We start from the raw sequence: 22,075 nt of genomic DNA, 5'->3' as shown, positions 1-22,075 counted from the left end.
TGTGTGTGTGTGTGTGTGTGTGTGTGTGTGTGTGTGTGTGTGTGTGTGTGTGTGTTAATACAAATTGTTTAAAAAATAGTCAAAAAAGTACTCATTATGAAGTCTCATCCTTTTAAGCACTATACTTTTAAACTATTTTATTAATATTGTTTGTGCATTAATGAGCTCATCACTTCAATGTTGCACCTTGGTTTATTTGAACTACTTTATTTACTACTGGGTAGCTTAACCTATAATACGATATGATAATGCATGTGTCGATTTATGTTTTGTATTAAACTAAATCTGTAAAGTAACTTGTAACTGAATATGTTAGAAAATGCAGTGGAGTAAAAAGTCAAACATATCCCTACAAAATAAGTAGTGCAGTTAAAGTATCAAGTAGCATCATGCGAAAAATAATAATAATACAAGTACATCGGGGACTAATAATTAATGAAGGTACATCTTATCTTATCATACATTTTTTACAAAAAGTACAGTCTACTTGATTACACCACTTATTGGTATGACCATATCATATTACTAATAATTGTTTGCAATGATAAATCAAGGATTAATGAATCTCAAGGGAACTGATGAATATCATATTAAATATTAAAAATGTATACATAATTCATAGTAATATTAATGTATTACAGCCTACATAACAGCGTTGTTGCCTGGCCTGACATTACAAGCACCCTGGCAACGGTAGCCGAGGAAACAGTACAAATGTGATTGATTAGAACCAAGGTATCAGTTCAGCGAAAAAACAGTCAACAAACAAGTTTCATTTGAAGCCTTTTATTTTGGAAAGTATCGACAGGAAGTGCTCATAATTTGGACGCTGGGGGGCTTGATGGTGGTAAAACGAGCCCGAAGCGAGGCAGGACTTTATGGGATGGGAACAGACGAGTGTGTCTCAGTGTTTTCCAGCTCCTGGCAGTGTATTGTGGCGGGGCAGACACACAGAGGGAACTGCAGAGCTCATGTCGAGCAGCGGGCAGACTGCTACCGGCGGGACAGGAGCCCTGCGGGGGTCTGGAAAATGGGAGCGGTGAAGTGAAAAAACGACCGAGCGGACTTGTCTGGATGAAAGGCACCGAAGTAGGTCCACGTAACTTTCTCGGAACACAGAAGTAATGAAAAAGCAGCTTTTTATATATGTTTGAAAAGTGTATTTCCAGGTTTGTCAGAAAGTGGTTTTGTAAACTCTTCTATCAGCAGTGTTACCGATAGTTTCGGACACAGAACCGAGGTCAGATCAGGTTTCACGTTGCCTCTTGGTTTTAAGAAACCGCCCCTGCACCGTGTCCCGTAGGTCTGGACTGACCAGTTTACCGTTTACTGCAATTTCCCCGCACACGTGAAAGAAGCTTTACGCGGTGTGCAAACTCTTGCGGACGATGCGCGCGGAGGTGACCGGTGGAGCTGTGATTGACAGCGAAAAGGGGCGGGGTAGACGTTAAAGTTGTTAAAGTATAAGTACTTCTAGACACACATGTGCTACTTGTTTTGAGGTGTTTTGTCCAGAAAGGCTGCTGTGGATTCCTCCGGGGATTGCCACGTACAGCTGCAAGAAATTTGATCTGCGGAGGTGCCCATGCAGTGAGTGTATGCCGACCCGCCTCCTGTTTAACTTCCGAAGGGCAGCGGTGCACTGTGGTAATGCACACAGGGCAGGGTCACGTCAGTCACAGTTGGTCAGACTTTTTATGATCTGGGAGTCTTGAAAATCTGCTGGAGTCAGACTGTTAAACTGGGAAAGACGAGCTTAACAACGTGCGTGACAGAAGCAGTCAATGGTGGAACAAGTAGGCTACTCAGATTACACTCTACTAAAAGTTTGAATTACAACATCTTAAAAAACAACCCTCTACCAGTAGAAGCCCTGCATTTACTTCAGTAAAGATGTGAAAATAATGCCATTGAAATATACTTCATTACCAAAGCTAAAAGTAACCCATATGCATATTGGCCTATTTCAAATTAATACCAGGTACTGTGTTATGCTAATTAATACATTGATGTGTTCATCACAGCTGGTAAAGGTGGTGCTGATTTTAATCAATGTGTATAATGCTACTAAATATATTAACCTATATTTATATGTCAATGATAATTTCTTACGTCTGTATTTTGTATTATCCAGAAAGCTGAGTGTTTAACTAAGGCTGTCAGTTAAATTCAGTGAGTAAAAAGTCAAACATCGTCTTCTAAAATACATTGAAGTAGAACAATGTTACTTGTTTTTACTGCAATGATAAAAGTATTATTTTTACCTTTTTATTTTGTATTATTCAACCACTCATTTCAGAAAGACCCTATTTTTGTTATATCATTATATTTGGTAATTGGATTATTTTTATAATTCAGGGATTAATGATTGAATAAATTAAGCTACTTTATAATATGTTGGGGATTTTAATCTGTAACAACGCTGGTTTTTGTTTATGTGAGATCTTAATGCTCAGAATGTGAAACTAAAGGCAAAGTAGCATGAAATGGAAATACCCAAGTAAAGTAAATATACAATCCTAGAGAAAACACATCCTAAATAATTTTGGCCAATTTCTACAACTCTATTAAGTAAGAATATTTCAATATACATTTTTTTGTTGTGTCAAATGACAGGAACACGTACACCAATGTGTTTTCATGATTACAACAGGCTGTATTCAGTTTGGTAATATATCCGAAATGACCAAAAAGGCATAGGCCTACACATAACAACAAGTCTGTGCACCTTCTTGCCAAGGATCAGCCTACAGTGTACTTATCCTATTACAGTACATTACACTGTCTCATTGACAAAAGTGGTAATTAGATTCTGGCCATGCTGTTAGCTGCACCTTCAGTCAATCTTTACCACTTTCTGTAATACTGTCTCTGCTAGCTTCGCTTGGATGTACTCTGATACATTTGATCAGTCTCCTTTCTTGTGAACCTATTTATTCACTGTAACTGTAGGCGTCCCATTGCCTCCTAATTGTTTTAAAACCATCAATTTCATTCAAACTCACTGCCTCCTCCTCTGTGTTGTGCATTCATTTGGCTTAACAGGATTAGCATGGCATCCTTTCTTATTTCATTGTATAGTTTTAGCCATAAGATTGAATTTGATAGGTGTCTCAATGACATGAACAATTGGATGATTTTTTTATAAATTGAAGGAAATGTGCTTCTTAAAATACAAAAAATGTGTTTATAAGGATAATTCAATTGGTATTATGTAAATTTACTCTGCCATGAATGTGCAGTTTATTTCTTTTTTGAATACATTTAGATAAAGAAGATCAAGCTGGCAAAAAAAAAAACCCTCGTAAAGACATTAGATAACGTTATGGCTTATCGGCAATTAAAGTGTTGTAATGGCTTTTGACACACTAAATGATTTAGTCTCTACACTGATAACAAACTATGGCAATTGGATTATCATTATAGGTGAGTCTGCAGGCATTTGACAGGAAATTAACATTTGGTAAAAAAAAAACACAACATGCAAAGTAATCACTGCTGCAGGAAAGAGAGTAAATAAATAAAGAGCTAATGGCCGATGATCCTCTGAGAACAGCAGGATCCCGGGAGGAAAAGGTGCAAAAAGACCTCTGAAAGGGAGAAGGTGTCGGGGCGTGATATCTCACATGTATTTGCCAATTGTCCACTCAGGGGGTTTGCAGCTCGAACTGCCGTTGCCTTTTGGGTAATTGCAGTAGTTAGAATGTGTGTGTTGAGAAGGCAGCGGCAGCAGCAGTTTGCTGTTAGCTGACATTTATTAGCGAGAGGTCGAGAGGAACACCTGGTGCAGAAAGTTCACAGTCCTCACTGAAGCAACGGGTGGAGCAAATGATGCAGGGAAGAGAAGGAGGGGCGGACAAATGTGGCCTCAAAACCACACAGAGGTGACGAGCGTCTGCCGATTAGGGTGGTAGACGTGAAGAACGTGTAACCACTGGCAGTTTCCCATGTTTAGTCTGCGTATTGCCTCTTTGTGGTTTCCTAACAAGGCTGATCCCTTTGAGGCCTGTAGATTGCTTGAGGGGAGACAACACTTGTTATTGCAGAGAAGGCGGGGAAAGTCCTTATTATCGTATCTTACAACAGCTAATATTTTTACAGTCAATGTGTATTACACAGTACCAGTTAAGCCGTTTAGCTGTCGGGTGAAAAATGTGTATCGACACATTATGTTACGGTTTAAACATCGAGAATTCCTTCTTCGAGGGTTGACCTCTGTCCTTTTCACGTGTGGTTTATTCCGTGGGTGGACTATTCGGCCTCTGAGCAGCTCAACCTGGAAAAGAAAAGCGTGTTAAATGTTATTCAGTGAGCGAAAAATGTGTGTACTCAGCTCGATTTAACAGTCGTAAAACTTGCCTGCTCGTGTTTGGTCAAAAGCTGAAGCTGGAGAGACTCACTCACATACTGTACACACACACACACACACACACACACACACACAATAATATAGATTCTCGCCTTTAAATTGACCTCCAACACAGTCCTACTATGTTATCTTCTATTCATAAAACAAGTTCCAGCATTACAACTTACACCCTTTTATTTTACTCTCGGTATCACAAGCAGTTAGTCGGGGGGGGGGTTCAGGGGTCAACACAACAGAAACGCGACACGGAGTTGATCAGCTCAGACTGAAAGACTTTGAGCCACTGTAATCAGCCTGCATATGTTGACCCACTGTGCAGCTATGTAACCTCATCCTCTTACATAAGCCAAGATAAATAACTGTATCCCCAATATACCTGATAACAGCCATAGGACACTTTCACTGCATACCCCAAAATGAGACAGAATACAAAACAAAATGTCAATTCAAGGTGAAGAAAGCATTGTTATTTTACTTTTTACATAGCAACACGTACTCCCTGTTAGCTTGCTCATGAATATACTATATCACTTATACTTAATTTGTAGTGATCAAGGTATTGCATTATGGGACATATGCTGTTTCACTGTGTGTTGTATCTTTAACACGCTTTGCTGCATCACGCCTCGGCCACTTGTCCATGACTGTTCATTTCTGCCTGTTACGTAACTCTTAACCTCTGTCCAATTTCCTTACTCATATCAGTGTTGCCTGTGTGTGTGTGTGTGTACACGTTCCTTAAGTTGAACTTGGTTAGCTCTATTCAGCTCTTATTTACACATAGAGGGACAACAGCAACAGCAGCGGCAACATCTGAAAAAAGGTATGATAGGTTTTCTCTGGTTTGAATAAAAAATACGTGTTGAATTTATTTATTACTCTTTTTTTTTTGCACAAATTGCAGTTAGCTCTCTTCTTGATGGATTCCAAATTAATCTTAATAATGATGATGCGTATTTTTGAAGTGGCAGGCTTTGTTGCCTTGTTTTTCATTTTTATTTTGAAGCTTTCCGTATGCTTTTATTTCAGATGCAGGACTATTATATTTATTTCACTTATCATCATCGTGCATATTACTCACTTAACACATTTTTGATTAATCTTGCAAATTATGGACGCATATATTCTGAATTGGCAGGCTTTGTTTGCTTTTTTTAGGCTTTCCTGTAGCGGTTATTTCAGATGCAGGGCTATTGTCCTGCAGTAATGGATTATTTGTTTGTATTGCCTTAATGCTCTGAGACTTAGCGGATGTGGGCAAAACGTATTTTCCCTAATTTTAAGATAGGATAGAGGTACTGTATGTTAAGGGCCTTGATTTACAACCATGCATACTCATTCCAGTGAGTAAACTAAGACTCTTTGATCAAAGAAATTAGGTCGCACCCGTTGGGAAGCCAAGAAGGAGGGCAATTGGGGCTACCCAAGTTGCACGGATAAAAGCTCAAAGTTGTATCACAAAGCTTAACAAATACCTTAAAGATGGCATTTGAACAGGAACAGCTCCTCTTACTCTGAAACAAGTTGTTCTGAGTTTGGACAAGGCGTACTGAACTAATCTGGTCGAAATTAGTGGAATATCCAATATACCTGAATCTCAATCTTTGGTAAAGGCGTTCTGTATTAAGCATCGTAGCACTGAAAAGATACCCGAGCCAACTAGTGTTCTACAAAGTATAAAAACACTGTTATTTCCTACAGATGCTCTTAAAATAATCCCAGTATAATCATTTAAATATATTTTGATCATAATACAACGAACAAAAACAAAACTAATCTAACTTGCGTGTTCAAAGGTTATCATACGTAAATATTTATTGTGTTCTCTCTTCCAGAGCACGATGGCCCTCCTCCTTTGCCTTGGCCTGTCGCTGCTGGCCTTCGTCCATTCCAGCAACGTCAAGAACTGCCACCATGGCTGCCACTGTGAGGTGGAAAGCTTCGGCTTGTTCGACAGCTTCAGCCTGACCCGGGTGGACTGTCGAGGGCTGGGACCCGGCACCACCATGCCAATCCCCATCCCGCTGGACACGTCCCACCTGGACCTGTCCTCCAACGCCATGGGCCCACTCACTGACACCATGCTGTCCGGTCCAGGCTACACCACCCTCGTGAGCTTGGATCTCAGCAGCAACCTTATAACAACGGTCAGTGTTTAAAGGAGCTCTGGTACATACTGAGGTTATGCTTCCTTTGACTTCAAACGACTCACTTACTCATACAAATGTAAAAGGTTAGTTTATAATCAATAAAACATCCTAAAGTCAACACACTTACAGGGATTTTTGAGATTTGGACACAGCTTCTGGCTATTGCTAGCAAGTGTTAGCCAACTCATTCACAGTGTTTTGCAGCTGCATCTGTTTTCAGGGGAAAAGTGTTAAACCTTACTTAATATAACTCCCAAGTACCCAATGGCAGAGGTCTTAGCAGCTATGAAGCAAGATATTGGTTGGTGGAGGAATTGTGTTTTTGATGTAAGCATGAGATCAAAGCTGATTGTATATTTCTATTTCCATGTACACATCTGAAAAATGTACCTGGCCAATGTTTCTCTTTTTCTCTATCTTGCCTTCACATTTTCAGATAACAGCCAATGTTTTGTCCAAGCTGCGTTACCTGGAGACTCTGGACCTGAGCCACAACAACCTGCAGAGCCTCTCTCTCGGCTGCTTTGCCAGCCTCCCTCTGGCTGAAGTTGACCTCAGCCACAACAGCTTCCAAGACTTTGACATGGACGTGTTCGCCACCAAAGTAAATGGTGAACCTGTCAGCGTAGATCTGTCTCACAACAAGCTTGTGTCGGTTTCCACGACTTTGCGTGGGAGAGAGCTGCACATTCAAACCTTGAATCTGTCGGCAAACCGGCTGCTGAGCGTACCGACGCTGGCAGGACTTCCGCTGAGGTACCTCAATCTGGATGGTAACCCCATTACACAGATCAAAGAGGGAGCTTTTGCTCAGCTGAAAGATCTGGTTTATTTATCCATCAGTGGCCTGCAAGAGCTTCAAGAGATCATGCCAAACAGCTTCAACGGCCTCCAGAGCCTGCAAGTTCTGGATCTCTCGAACAACCCCAAGCTCAAGACTTTCAGCCCCGCGGTTTTCAGCGGACTGGACTCCCTGCTAGAGCTGAACTTCTCTGGCTCTGGTGTGGCGTCCTTGCCAAATAACATGCTGACACACCTGCCCAGTATTAAGAGTATCACACTAGGGCGAAGCATCCAATGCTGGAGGACCCAGAAACAGGGACAGTTCCACCGGCAGCTGGGCCAGGTCCAACACAACGAGGTGCTCAGCTGTAATGTGGAGGGCGTCGTCTTGTAGGAACAGTGCCTGTGGAAATGGACCAATCCCTAAAGGGGCCAGTATACCCCATCAGAAGTACTCGGACATGACGTCGTACCACCACGTTCTGAGAGTGTAACCTAACCAGTACAATCCTAAAGCTAGAGCCGTGCCTAATCTGCTCTGATATGCAAAACACTTTGTTGTTCCTTTCACTTAATTTCCTCTGTTCTAAGGTGAGCTTTGGGAATATGTCTTAAAGGTTTAAAGTAGCCTACATGAACTGTTGACAGAAGTATCATAAATGCTTTACTTTTCAGAAACAATGACTTAAAACACACAAAATGCAGATCTGTTTCTTTCAAATCTTTACATGTAGCCTAAACTGGTAGATCACCTTTCATAAATCCAACTTTCTGAGTCTTGTTCATACCGTTTGTTGTGTACTTAATTTAAAGCGGGACCATATTAAGAGCTGTTTGCACTTAAAGCAGTTCTGATGTTTTCTTAAAAGGCCATGCAGTGTAATACAAACCCTTCTGTGCATCGCTCATAATATCCACACTGAAGAAGATGTTTCAACTCTTGACCACTACGACCATTTTATTTGACTTTGAATGTGATGCTTTATTGAAATGTTTAAAGGGATAGTTAGACATGTTGGGAAATGTGCTTATTTGTTTAATAGCCGAGCGCTAGATGAGAAGATTCTGATATTACTCGGTCCAATATGAAGCATAACAGCCAACAGCATACTAGCTTAGCTTAGCACAAAGCCTGGAAACGGAGCCGGTCTCTCTCCAAAGAACTTCTTAAGCTCACTGGATAACTTCTTGTAGCTTATTTGTGTAATCAATACGGGAAAAAAAACGAAAAGTGAAAACAACGGCTGTGGTTGTACGGGGGTTCTATTTCTTGGACTTCCTGTAGTCTTATTGTATTCCCCATTAAGCCACAACATGTTTTCTTTATGTTTCAGTTGTTGACGGATCAAACTAATTTAATTTCACCTGTTCATTTAATAATTGTTGTTATTTTTAGACACAACCACTTAAGCTGTTCTCCCCTGTTTCCAGTCTTAATGCTAAACTAAGCTTCCTGCTGTTGCTTTATACTTAACATACATGAAATTGTTATCAATCTTCTGATCTAATCAAGAAAGCTAATAGGCATATTATATATTATTGTGTTATATGTGTCCCAAAAATGTCGATCTGTACAATCCAAGTACCATGGTTCTTTATTTAGCTCGGACTGGGTGGAAAACTTACAGTATCTCCTGTCAGTGATGAGGGCAAAGATCTTTTCTTGCTACGACCACAAAAAAACGACTTGAGTCTGACATCCTGTCCTTTATGTTTGGACAACTTAACCTTAACCATAAGGACTCTTTAAGTTTGGTGGCCTTTAGATATTAGGCCCGTGCAGCCTTTGACATGGTGCTCGCTGTTCTGTTGGTCTTACACAACGGCAACAAACAGGCCATGACCACGTTGACCGGGAGTTTATTTGGACCTGCTGGCAAATCATTCTCCAGAGGAACGAGACGCTGGTTTGCAAACTCATTTGACCAATGAAGTAAGAAAACATTCTCTTAATATGTAATGATAAAACACCAAGCTGCACTTTGCTGTTACGTGTAACTTCACCTTAGCATTCCTGTGGTATTTCTGTGGACACAAGAGGACGAACAGCCTCAAGACTGCATGTTTGGGTTTTCAAACGTCAGCAATCTGTGAAAAGCATGGGGCTTTAGTGTTTTGGTTTTAAAGGAAATCCACCTTTTCAGTTGGTTTAATCAAAGTCAGGAGACCCCAGTCTTGGTGTAGAAGTTTATATTTATATGTATGTAACTATATTGTATATAACTTTATATATAAATGAATCTTATGTGTAATAAATTGACTCTTCTCACACTTTAAATGACTGCGGTTTGTTCTGCGTGAAGTAATGACCTCAACTATTCTTTGGTGCGTAATGGAAGGAGCACAAACTTGTTAAAACCAAAACCACACGTCAGTGACGTAATTGTATTAAGTATTGTGGTAGAGAGCCTGTTCCGCAACTCAGTTTGTGGTTGGTTTTCCCCTCATATCAGGGTGTGACACTTCATGGGACCAAAGAAACTTAGATCTCAGTTCTTAATCTTGCAGCACTTTCTTCACTCTTGCAACGTGTTGTGGGCTTTGCCTTATAACTTGAAACTGTCGCGATGCAAAGACACATAAACACACTTGTGGTTGTGAGCGGACGTTAAAAAAATAACTAAAGCGGGCAGACATGCCAGGGTTTGGCAGCATACAGTGATACACTTGGCTGGTAACCTGCCAAGGAGGTGACTGGGTAGAGAAAGGAGAGAGCCTGGTTTCAGTCATGGTGGCTTACAGATCTCTGTGTGTCTGGCAATGAGTGTTTTGTCCTGTGAGACAGAAGACATTATGCCCTTCTTCCTGTGACACAGCTTTGAAACTCCAAGATGCCCAGAAACAGATAAAATAAGGCTGACCAAACCATGGGATTTTTCCCCAGATTGCACAATAGTTATACTGTACGTGTCACATGTCGAACATAAAGTGTGAAAATACAGAATATGAGGTCATTTCAAAAAACAAAATGACTCCATTTGGTCTTGTTTCTGAGTCTGTTTATCCTCTATTCTCTGGTAACTAGGAGGCTGCAGGAGAGCTCTGAGTGGATTGACCCCATTGAAGAAAACACTTCCAGATGTTTTTAGTTTTTTTTGTCCATCTCCTGAAGCATGTTGACATCCGAGTAACCAATCCTCCTTCCAAGTGAGCGCTTAAATAGAAGCTCACAACTACACTGTGAAATGGCAAAGACATTCAGGGAATGCAACAGCAGAACCAATCAGTTTACAGATGAAAAGTGGGATAAAATTCAGGTTTGACATTTCAGTGGACAAGGACTTCAGAAAACAAGTCTTGTCTTATTTTCTCCCCAGTTTTAAGAGCCTCATTACAGACTGGGACATACACTGAAGTGTTTAAATGATACATTACAGGACAGCTGGCTAACAAATAGTTCTGTACATGCCTCCTGCTCAGTTGAGAAAATTATTAAAAGCATAATTTCCACCTCTAAAAGATTAACAGCTATCAGAGGTAAACATGTTGCTTTGCAGGAATCAATCCAGATCTCGAGTTTTGACATTTCTCTTTGACACTGCAAAACAAACTCAGCAGTGACATGTCATTGGATTTTGCTCCTCTACCCTGACAGAAAGTTAGTTTTCCCTGAAAGTGAAAAAGACATACATCCACAGAGCATTGATGACATAGAAACGTCGTATTTTATCGTAACCTGACGTCTTGCTTTCGTCAACGCATACAGTACGGTCTTAAGAAGAGGGGCAGTTATCAGGAGAACAAGAGACCCTTTTCAGCTGGATAACGTTGACGCTAAGTCAATACAGACTTTGAATTAGTGAGCCAAGTTTTCAGATGGCTGATGTCTGTAAATAAACAGTGTTTGCATGTAAACAAACAGCGGTTCACAGATTTCTGTCTTGCTACAGCTCATACTGAACAAAAACAGACTCCAACTTTGTTTTGTTTTTCACAGAAACCTCCAGTGTAAAGATTTTAAACTTTATCATTCATTTCAATGTCCAACACAAACTTAACTTGACTGTGCTGTTTACATTATAAAAGTGCGGGGCGAAGAAATCAAAAGGTAATCACGCGCTCTTCAGCAGGGGTCTGGCTCAGAGATGTAATTACTTCAAAGCAGAGGGAAGCTTTGAACTGTGTATAATTAATTCATGCAAGCAGAACCAGGGTGTCTTTATTAAGTGCTCTGTTCTTGCTTGAACAACTATCAAACAAATGTAATTTGACCTTCCCTGGATAGACCCTCTGGAGGATCAAGCTATCCAAGCAGCTAATTCACTTTGCTTCGACAACGAGCCCATACTGCTCCAAACACCGCAAGGTTTTACTTTTCAGTCCCACAGGAGGCTGAAACACAACACTGTTTTTTCACAAGCACATTTGTTGGTGTTTGTATAAAATACAGGAGTGAATAATTGTTTATACATTGTTCAGCATGTATAGCCAGAGGTGTTGTTGCAGATTTTATGAGATAAGAATCAACATTTTCATTTGTTACAACAGAAAGAGCCCAAGACAGCTTAATGTTACACCCAAGATACAAACATATATACAACAATCACACAATTGTACAGAACACACAAAAATAGACCTCAGAAACTGTCTGAGGTACAGCAGCCAGGTAAATATTGCAGTTATTAACTGTATAGTGTACATATACACTGCCCGGCCAAAAAAAAAGGTCACAAGCCTGTGGGGGGCAGTGCTATGATCTGGGGTTGTTGCAGTTGGTCTCGTCTCGGTTCAGTAACGTTATGTGCCCAAAAGAAGGAGGTCAGCTGACTACCTGAATATACTGAATGACCAAGCTAAGGAAGGAAGGACCTGCGGTATCTATCCGTGAGACACTGCTCATAACGTCCTTATGCGTGTTATGCTGCGGTGACAATAGACACCCAGGCACCGTGTCAGCGTAATGCTGCACAGCAAAGAGGTTTTGTTTTGAGATCAGCTCAACTTGTCAAAGGTCACAATGATCAGTCTGTTTGCTTTCTAACCAGAAACTAAAGCCGTTACCACTATGTTGCACTTGGTAAATACCAAGACGATGAAAACACAGATCTTTATTGACAATAGCTTTTACACAGTTATTCTTTAGTGTTGTGCTCAACCAGTGCAGGGATGCATGCAGATGATTGATTTGAATCTCCATGTGAAAATATGCCATATTGCAGTTTAAAGGCTTTAGTTATATGGAAAATGATTAAAAGCAAAGATGTTTTGCTACATGGATAAATAAAAGTGTTATAAAAGGTTGTAAGTATACACTGATTTGTTTTAATGTCATGACTAAACGTGCTGACATACAAACTGAATGCCGCTGTGACTTAGAAAACACTAGTCAGCAAAAAAGTCAACTTTTTTAGGGAAGACTACTCATCACTTAAGAATGACCCAGAACTGTAGCATGACTCAGCGTGTTGAGATCCAGCTCAAGGTGAGAAGTGAAGAACAACTTATATTAAGCTGTTGTGTAAAGTTTGCATAAAGACTTATATACACTGTGCTTCAAACTGCCCCATCAGCTGCTCCCTGTCTGGAAGTTGATGTCATCTTTTGTAGAGAAACACTTGTGTGCTGGTTTATTCATCACAAAAGGAATACAGACGTTTAATTCATATGTCATTTTGTGTGACAGATCTATTTTGTGGCTGACGTCTTTATTTCTATTTAAACATCTACATCTTTATGTAACATCTTGAAGATCAGAGACTGTGTGACTCATACACAGTAGCTCTTGGAACAAGTTTCAAATGAAGATGGAGCATTGTTTCCCTATAGCTCTAGTATTGTCTCACCATATACAGAACGACTTTAGGTGGAGCAGTTTCAGGTTGTCTATAATGTGTCTACGGCCTGCGGCATGAGGTACTGTATGTGAGAGAAAAAGGAAACACAACCTGGATTGTGTAAAAATGAATGGGTGTGGAATCACAGTGTGGTTTTGTAAACTACTTGTTAGTTAGTTAGCAGCAAAACCATGTCTTCACATCATACACTTTCATTAAAAACATATACGTTGGTTTTGAATGGACTAACAACGTTTCACACAAAGTTGCTGCATCCTTAAGAACTAGAAAAAAGACGTTTCAACACTTCATACATTTGGAAATATTGACTTTTTTCTCACTTATATCATTTATGTTAGTTCTAGGAAAAAGCGCCAGATCTCAATGAAGGCCATGCTGCTGCATATCTTCCCAGAATGCAATGAGGGCCTCCAATTGCAGCTTGTTTATACATTACGACCAAAAAGAGAATTCACTGGTCATAATAATTATCATTACTATGATTATATATATGACTTCATTTTGGGGGCTGGTTTTTATAACAATTATTATTTATTTATGTAGTTTACTTCTATTTCTTTGACTTTCTTTCCATTTGTATCTTCTTTCATTCAAATATAAAGTCTATAAGTCATGTTTCTATGTTTACTTTTAGTTGTACTGCCTTCAAATATATATTAAAACGTACTCAATAAATACAAACAACTATTTTCTGGTCACTTTAACAACACATCTGTCTCTGACCCAGCGTCATATCGGGTCATATTCATAATCAAGGGGTCAAGACTGAGCACAGCGTGACTTTCCACATGTTTGTGTCTATGTAGGAGGAAGGAAACACAGACTGCGCCCTTTCAGCAAAGCCTTGGATGCTTTGAAAAAAAACCCCATTTATTTTCATTTTTACAGTCTAAGTGCTCTGTAACAAGTAAGAGTCCTCCTGCAATCAAAATGTCACTGAAGTAAAAGTTCATAAATATTGCGATCAAGATATACTTAAAGTACCCAAAGTAAAAGTACTCATTATGCAGATTGGTCCATTTCAGAATAATATATATATATTCTATGTTTTGATGACAATTATTGAAGCATTAAAGTGTTATCAAAGTTGGTAAAGGTGCAGCCAGTTTAAATGACTTGGTATACTGCAGGGTGGCTTGTGAATTTCCTCCAGATGAAACCAAAGTCTGATTGTTGAAAGTGTTGTTTATACAGTGCCCGGCCAAAAAAAAGATCACACACTCTAATATTTTGTTGGACCAGCCTTTAGCTTTGATTACGGCACGCATTCGCTGGGGCATCGTTTCCACAAGCTTCTGCAATGTCACATTTATTTCGGTCTTGCATTCATTTTTCGCAAAGATCTTGTATTTCTCCAGCACATCCCAAAGATTCTCAATCGGGTTCAGCTCTGGACTCTGTGGTGGCCAATCCATGTGTGAAAATGATGTCTCGTGCTCCCTGAACCACTCTTTCACAATTTGAGCCCGATGGATCCTGGCATTGTCATCTTGGAACATGCCCGTGCCATCAGGGAAGAAAAAATCCATTGATGGAATAACCTGGTCATTCAGTATATTCAGGTAGTCAGCTGACCTCATTCTTTGGGCACATAACGTTGCTGAACCTAGACCAGACCAACTGCAGCAACCCCAGATCATAGCACTACCCCCCACAGGCGTGTGACCTTTTGTCTGGCCTGGCAGTGTATTTCACATCATTTATCCAAATCTGTAAAGAAACTGAAGGTACACAATAAATATAAATATTGGTGCTCTCAGAGGGAGTTTCCCAAAGGAAATAAGATACATCCTGACACCGCTGCCTGTCATTCTACTCCATCTGGTTTCCATCAGGAGCTGCTAGGCAGGATTGCGTGAACGTTTTCTCAAAGGATACCACCTTTTTCTTTAAATCCATTTCCCATTTGTCTCTGACGTGTTTGAACATTCTCTATCCCTGCTCTATATTTGTTATTACTCTGGCAGAATTTAGGTAAAAAATAGGAAACATAAAAAGTGGATGAGTTTGTTATATTTCATTTTCAGGAAGCCGCACCCATCTTATCTCGCCTGCAGGGTCTTTCTCTTCCCCTCACAGAGCAGTAAATGCCCAGTCATGTGTTGACCTGGCTGTACTTTTAACATCCTTAAACTAAGCATCACTTAACCATCTAACTTGTAACCAATGGAGAGACATTACAATTCAAGGGTTATGATCTTTCATTTGGCTCCAGTTCAGATCATCAACGCTGCATTTTAAACAAGTTGAAAGATATGGTAATGACTTTTAACTGGGGCAAGGAGAAAAGGTACCGGACTACAAATGGAGATGGGGAAAAAAAGGAGACTGACATGACCTCTGAATCCAAATGGGGCTAAAACTACATTTAGATTTTTCTCAGTTGCACTGCTGTTTTAAAACCCAAAAGTTAAGTCAATACCAAAAGTTGCACAATTTCTGCAAACTGCCAAGAAGCGTTGGGCATGTCAGTTGTAAATATGAGAAACAAGAGACTGTCTTGTTCACTTTCCCAGAGGAGGAGTGAAAACACGACCAAGTATAGGAGACAGAGTGATCCTCTCACTGAAATAAACATAAATTAGAGAAAGCTTTAAATGGCACATCTGATGTTTTTTACTCTGAGTGTCTCTTCTTTTCACGCAGAACTGGACCTTCTTTCTCACAGGCCACAAACATTCATCTCATAACATCATAAAAGTATAGCAAATGTTGCAGTGGGAGGATTTTAGCCCAATTTCAGCACAGGCCTGGAGACAGTCGAGCCTCCTGCAGCCTGTTTTGTTTGACAAACACAATGAGCACTCTTGTTTAAATGTTTCCTTTGTCATGACTCCCCTCTTGTCTGTTTTCCTCCCACTGCAAAATAAATATTCTATTCAAAACACATGATCTCTTGGCAAGCTGAAGGGGAAGTAGCTTTTTCTGAAACACTCAAATGATAATCTTATATTGATCGAAAAACCCAAAAGAAGCATAACTGACAGATCTTGGACTCTCAAAGCCGCCATGGTTAGTGAACACACAGGATTTGTGAAGCAGTGACGCAGCCAACACCACACAACTCCTTTGAAATGAGCAAAGGTGACTGCTTCGCTGCACTGTAATTACATCCACATGATTGCGTCTGTGGATTATGCTGCTTAGGCTCAAACTTAATTTTAGATAGACACACTGACCTTTAAATCTGGGCTGCTCATACCCAAATACTTATTTTCTCAACACGTTTGCAAACTTTTTTGTTTTTATCATTTACTTTATGCTGGAGGATGTAGATACTCTGGGTAATGGGCCTTTAGAAATGCAGTAAGTGCTTAGCCTGTTTGTTGTAGATGGCAACATTTGTTCCGCTAATGAAGCATACACTGATATTTTTAAATGGTCAAAACTCAGTAGCAGTGGAGTATTGTCACATGAATTTTCTAGATCTTGCTTGACTTTTCCAAGAAATGTCAGAACATAGGTTGTCAGAAACTTCAGGAGTGCTCTCTGGTGGAAAGTAAAATAACTACATGCACAGGATCAAGAGCAGGGGTGTCCAGAATGACATTGTCCCATTGAGTATGAACTGTATTTTAATCAATGATTTCATCACAGCTTAATATTGAAATCTTCATGAAGAAGTTTGTTGCATTTGGTTAAGAAAATAATTTAATAATCATCAAAGTCAAAACCTGTGCCAAGTACAACGCCGGTCTACATGATGAAGTAGTTTTTAAGGCCGTTGTATGCCAATATATAACCAGTACCCCCCTAAAAGAAGTGCTCCAGAAAGTCTTTAGTGTTACTGACAGCAAGAGTCCAACTGCTTTAAAATCATTCATCCCATAATGTATGAAATGTGAGGTGTGAGATAGTAAAATAACAATGTGATTGAACTCCTTCCTTTTTCGTTGCTCATTGAAAGCCATTTTTAATATGTAAGATATATATGTTTTAAACAAGGTATATTCAATTCAATAATGAGGCTTGAATTAAAATATTTGTGTAAAATATTTGGTTAGCATATGATCAAATACCACACTGATCACTTCAGTTTACATTTGAATTAGAACTGGTTCCAGTTCCAGGATTTTACTGACAGTCATATCCATGTCAATGGTTTAAACTCATCTTTGGCATTAACAACACAATGAAGATGCTGAAAGTTGAGGATAGTACTTAAAAATGAAAATGTCGCTCGGTGGGACAATCATTACTTTGATGCTTTTATTGTTATTCAAACAACTTACCAAAAACCAGAAAAATCAGAATACATTTAGCACTTTTCCAAGCTCTTGGTTGAAACACAAACATTAGTTGAACATGTTAAAATAAAGAGCTTAGAAAAAAACAACAGTTAATGACAAGAAACTTAACCTGCTAAGGGTCTTGCTGTCCTTAGTCAAACTTGAAGTACAAATATAGACATTTAAATAAATAGTAATAATCTAAGGAAACATACTTCTGAGGAATCTTACAGCATTCTGTGTCCGATAAATAATACTGTATGACCTACAGGTGTCCAGCACTAATAAAAATAAACCTTTCTTTCTTTACTGTTAAAGGACATCCTGCATCCTACTTACTTGCTCATTAAACAAACTGCATCTACGTCTTTTAATTTTTTTTTAGGATTTCTTGTTTTGCATTTTCTTGTGAGCCACAGCTGATCAACAGTGGAGAAGAGAGTTGGTCCTCATGATGCGTATGACCTTCCTGTGGGTGTAGCTGTACTCGTACTGCAGGTTTTCATGGAAGAAATACAGGTATCCTGCAAGACAACACAGTGGGATAAAATGAAGGATAGCAGCATAGTGGTACTGTTTAGTTTGTACGCTTTATTATACTGAAAATGTGATATATGAAGCTTCATAATACCATAGTGATAAGCAGCTGCGTCGACCTCGTCATTCATCCCAGGGAAATCTTTCTCAATGGATCGTGGGTAGCCACTGTCCATGGTGCCTGCTGCTTCATCATAGCTGCGAGTGACAAATAAAAGCAAAACAATGTTAATGAAATACAGAATTACGTTTGTGTTGATTGACAGAATGATTCATATACTGTAGCCTAGTTGACACAGTAATAGTCATCACCCCGTACCTCCAATACTGCTCATCAGTGAATAACAACGTTTTCCCGGTGTCTGTGATGTGCACAGCTGCATCTATTTTCCTTATTTTCTTGGGAAGACCAAGTTTGTGTATGTACTTCGGGTAACCATCCACAAGGTTATATCCATTCAAAGCCCACATTTGGATCCCTGTTGAAACAAGATGTTTTAGTACATGCATAATGTATCCAATGTAACTATGGTATTAAACAAGTATGTCAAACCCACCACGAAATATGATAACTAGATCCTTCTCTGGGTTCTCGTATGCTGCGTCCACCTTGTTGGGGATGGACGGCCACGTGGACTTGATCAGTGTCTGCTCAGGCTCCGGCATCTGAGGGTGGAGACGCCAGTAGAATCTGCAACAGTGCAGGAACCTTTTTGAGTGGTCTCTTAATTTTTTCCGGAGCTGCATATTAATTATTTGAATCACAGAATAGTAAAATGTTTCTCACAGTGGTCATATAGGTTATGGGTCTAGCTCTCACACACCTTCTAGTGGTCAGATAGGTTATGGGTCTAGCTCTCACACACCCTCTAGTGGTCAGATAGGTTATGAGTCCAGACCTGTAGTTTATGTGTCTTTGTATGCTGTGTGTGGCTGACTGTACCTGTCCTTGAAGATCACGGTTTCTCCTCTGAGCTCCGTCACAGCATCAAAACTTAACATGGGGTCACATTTGTTGGGGGCGTCAGGCTTTGGCTTAACTTTCTTTTCATTTGGGTTTGGGCCTGTGTTTGAAAATGTGGCATTAATATGCATACTATTTGTATTAAAACAAGGGAAACCATTATGGTTTAACTCATGCATTAGTGAGTTTCGTCCCTACCATAGAGAGCTTGAATGCCTTCAATGTCATCCTCAGCCAGCGGGAAGCCTTCAGTGTAGGCGTAGGTGGGGTACATCAGGGCGCCCGGGTCTGTGGAGTGGGACATACCGAGGGCGTGTCCCAACTCATGGGTCGCCACGATAAACAGGTTGTATGCTGCAGAGAAAAGATGTTCAGTGTGTTAATCACTTAGATATATTTGGTGACTTGTGTTTCATACGATTCTTACCTGATGAATCTTTGGTCCAGTTTTCATCCTCATCAAAGTGAGTGTCTCCGCCGATGCCTTCGCCTGGTGGGTATGCATGAGCAAGCAATCCATTGGGCCCATCGAAAGGATTATAGTCTCCGTGCTCTACAGAATAAAACATAGACATTTTCAAAATATGTTGAGGAGAATGCACATTTTTATAATATTTGAGTATGTATTAAAAAAATATGTCATATTTACCCCCTGACCCGAAACTGATCATAATGTCAGCAATGCCCTCGTGCATTTTCCTAAAGGTCAGCGGGGTGACATCAGACCAAACATTCAGGGCTTTGCGGATGGCTTTGTCTACATCAGCCTTCGCCAGATCTGGTGTGTAGTTCACTATCCTGTAACATTAGGGGACACACCACAAGGGAACTTAGTCAATAACTCAGTGAAATCCTTTTCTGTATAGTTGTAGTCCTTTATACATACCTGAATGTGACATTGTTAGTTGACCATTTGAGGTGTCGAGGGAAGTGGTTGTACTCCCCGATGTCAGGGACGCCACATCTGGGCTGATTCATCAGCTCCAAAGTGTTGTGGTCCAGACTCCCTGTCACCTTCAAAGGCAAAAGAGGTGGAAGAAAATGAGTAAGATAAGTACATGTGCTCCCAAAGTACAGAGAAATGGACACCTTAAAACTTAAAAATGAAATTCTACTCAAAGCATATAAACATTAAACACTCATAGTTACTAGCAATTTGAACATGTTACACATGATGTTATGTAATACGTTAATATACAGAGTATTTTAAAAAGTATCTTAAATTGGCTCAACATTGAGCATCTACAAAAGTACAAAGTGCAAAACAGACCCATTCTCTTTTACATTCGATGCAGAAAGTACATTTTAATGATAATACTTAAGTAATAGTATCAATTCGATATTTTGACTGTAATGGGGTATTTTAAGACACTATAATTCTACTGTTACTCAAGTAAAGGACCCGAGTACCTTTTCCATCACTGCCAAAATGTTGCTCAAACTACTTATGTTGCTAATACCACATACAATCTTCAACACACATCTAGATCTGGTCACCTCGAGATTGAAGAATCTCTGCATCTCCTTGATCTTGTTCTGAAAGGTACCTGAAGACTTCTCTCTACCCTGAAGACCCGCTGGAAGGCCATAGAACCGACGGAGGTAGTTCTGTTTGTTGAAAGAGAAGAGAAGCTGAATGACATTTATACTGGGAAAAAACAAATAGGTGTAGATTACTCCAATCTAACACTGTGTGGAGTACTGAGAAGGACATGAAATATCCACTTGAAGCCAAAATAAAAAAAAACAGGGCTCCGGTCTTACCTCTGCTAAAAGCAAATTGTCATTGTCCTCAGACGGCAGAGGCACAGCAAAGGAGGGTGCGACCAGCGCCAGCAGCAGCAGAGCTATCATTGTTGTTGTCTCTGTTGTCCAAATCAGTCAATGGGTCCAACAAACTCTGACGGGTATTTATAGGACTTTGGTCCAGTGTTTTTCAAAGGGTCCTTGTGATTCATGTAAAAGCACCTAGCCACTTCCTCCTTCTTTAAGAATGTGCATGTTCTTGTAAAACTGTAGTCACTGTGGTTTGAGTGTAGTCCTTTGAACCAGACTGAAATGTTTTGATCAAGCATTTTCTATTTCTTCAATTATAATGACTTAAGGAGATTGCCAACAGATTTACTGAAACTGTCTATAAGGCAAAATGATACACTTTGTAGTGTTCCCTTGTGGGAGAAAACAAAACAACCCACACATGTCAACCTATACTCAGAAAGGATACCACCTTAGTAAGGATGTGACGTCATGAGCTATATCTACTTCTTCAGGTAAAAAAAGTAATCAATAACCTATGAAACAAATGATGTTACAAGTTGGGCAAATGTGGAATTATTTAATGCAACTGCTGGCCTCATGATAGTCATTGTGTCTTTTTATTTTAGGTGAAGACTTTTGAGGATATGTGAATCAGAAACTAAGTTAACCTATGACCTGTATAATATATTCTTATTATTATTATTATTATTATTATTATTATTTTGTATCTATTTATTATTGTTGTTATGATTGTTATTACTATTATTATGTATATTATTATGTATATTATCATTGTTATGGCATTTGGAACAATGTGAGCTCTTCTGGAAAACTCAATGAATGTTCTGGATGAGTTTTGTCTAGTTATACTTTAATTCAGCTTATGTTTTTCCCACCATTCCTGTTATACTGTAGATGACTCAGAATTAATCAGAGCATAACTAACACATTCAATGTCCTACTTTTCTCAGTTCTGGGAAGCCTCCAAAAGGTTTCATCACAGCACAGAAACCTACGTCAACAAATTGTAATTCTTAATGCTCTGTAGTTGTAAAGAAGTAGGCTAACTTAAGCAATACATGAAATGACGGTCTGTCTGTCCTTCACCTAGTCCAGTTTGAGTATTTCAACAACTATCAGATAGATTGCCATGATTTCTTATTTACAGACTGTCATTGTGCCCAGTACTTTTTAATAATTAACTGGGTTTACCTCCAGTGCCACCCTGAGGTTAGTCTTATTCAGTGATGACTTTAATCTGATCACTTTTTTCAGTAACGAGTAATCTAACGCGTTACTATTTCTAAACCAGTAATCAGATTAAAGTTACTTATCCGAGTCACTGTGCGTTACTATTTTTTGTCATTTTCCTTAGTAAAAAGATATCTTTTAGCTTTCTTCTTGCATCTAGGGGAGTGGCGTCTATGCGACAATTATAAAATAATAACGATAAAGTAACTTGTAATCTAACTTAGTTACTTTTAAAATCA

General features: G+C 39.5%; 2 protein-coding genes across 3 annotated transcripts; one reads left to right on the top strand and one right to left on the bottom strand.

The window, feature by feature from the left end:
* Positions 1 to 839: 839 nt before the first annotated feature.
* Positions 840 to 9,580, top strand: tsku (tsukushi small leucine rich proteoglycan homolog (Xenopus laevis)). 2 transcript variants are annotated; one of them, XM_063907271.1, is made up of 3 exons: positions 840 to 1,089; positions 6,205 to 6,516; positions 6,956 to 9,580. In XM_063907271.1, exons 1-3 carry the CDS (start codon positions 1,075 to 1,077, stop codon positions 7,694 to 7,696), a joined length of 1,068 nt encoding a protein of 355 aa, XP_063763341.1. In that variant the 5' UTR covers positions 840 to 1,074; the 3' UTR covers positions 7,697 to 9,580. The 2 variants fall into 2 exon arrangements, with proteins under 2 accessions (XP_063763341.1, XP_063763342.1); XM_063907272.1 differs by lacking the exon at positions 840 to 1,089 and adding an exon at positions 4,616 to 5,192.
* A 7,712-nt stretch (positions 9,581 to 17,292) lies between these two features.
* Positions 17,293 to 20,738, bottom strand: LOC134879896 (collagenase 3-like). The gene is made up of 11 exons (XM_063906453.1): positions 20,592 to 20,738; positions 20,325 to 20,435; positions 19,714 to 19,841; positions 19,477 to 19,625; positions 19,255 to 19,380; positions 19,026 to 19,181; positions 18,807 to 18,927; positions 18,421 to 18,554; positions 18,183 to 18,342; positions 17,958 to 18,061; positions 17,293 to 17,850 (listed from the first exon to the last, which is right to left on the bottom strand). Exons 1-11 carry the CDS (start codon positions 20,679 to 20,681, stop codon positions 17,750 to 17,752), a joined length of 1,380 nt encoding a protein of 459 aa, XP_063762523.1. The 5' UTR covers positions 20,682 to 20,738; the 3' UTR covers positions 17,293 to 17,749.
* Between the last annotated feature and the right edge of the window lie 1,337 nt (positions 20,739 to 22,075).

Source organism: Eleginops maclovinus, chromosome 18, assembly GCF_036324505.1.
Source record: "Eleginops maclovinus isolate JMC-PN-2008 ecotype Puerto Natales chromosome 18, JC_Emac_rtc_rv5, whole genome shotgun sequence".
NCBI lineage: Eukaryota > Metazoa > Chordata > Actinopteri > Perciformes > Eleginopidae > Eleginops > Eleginops maclovinus.
The sequence above is the reverse complement of the archived record's forward strand: the minus strand, read 5'-3'. Positions and strand labels throughout refer to the sequence as shown.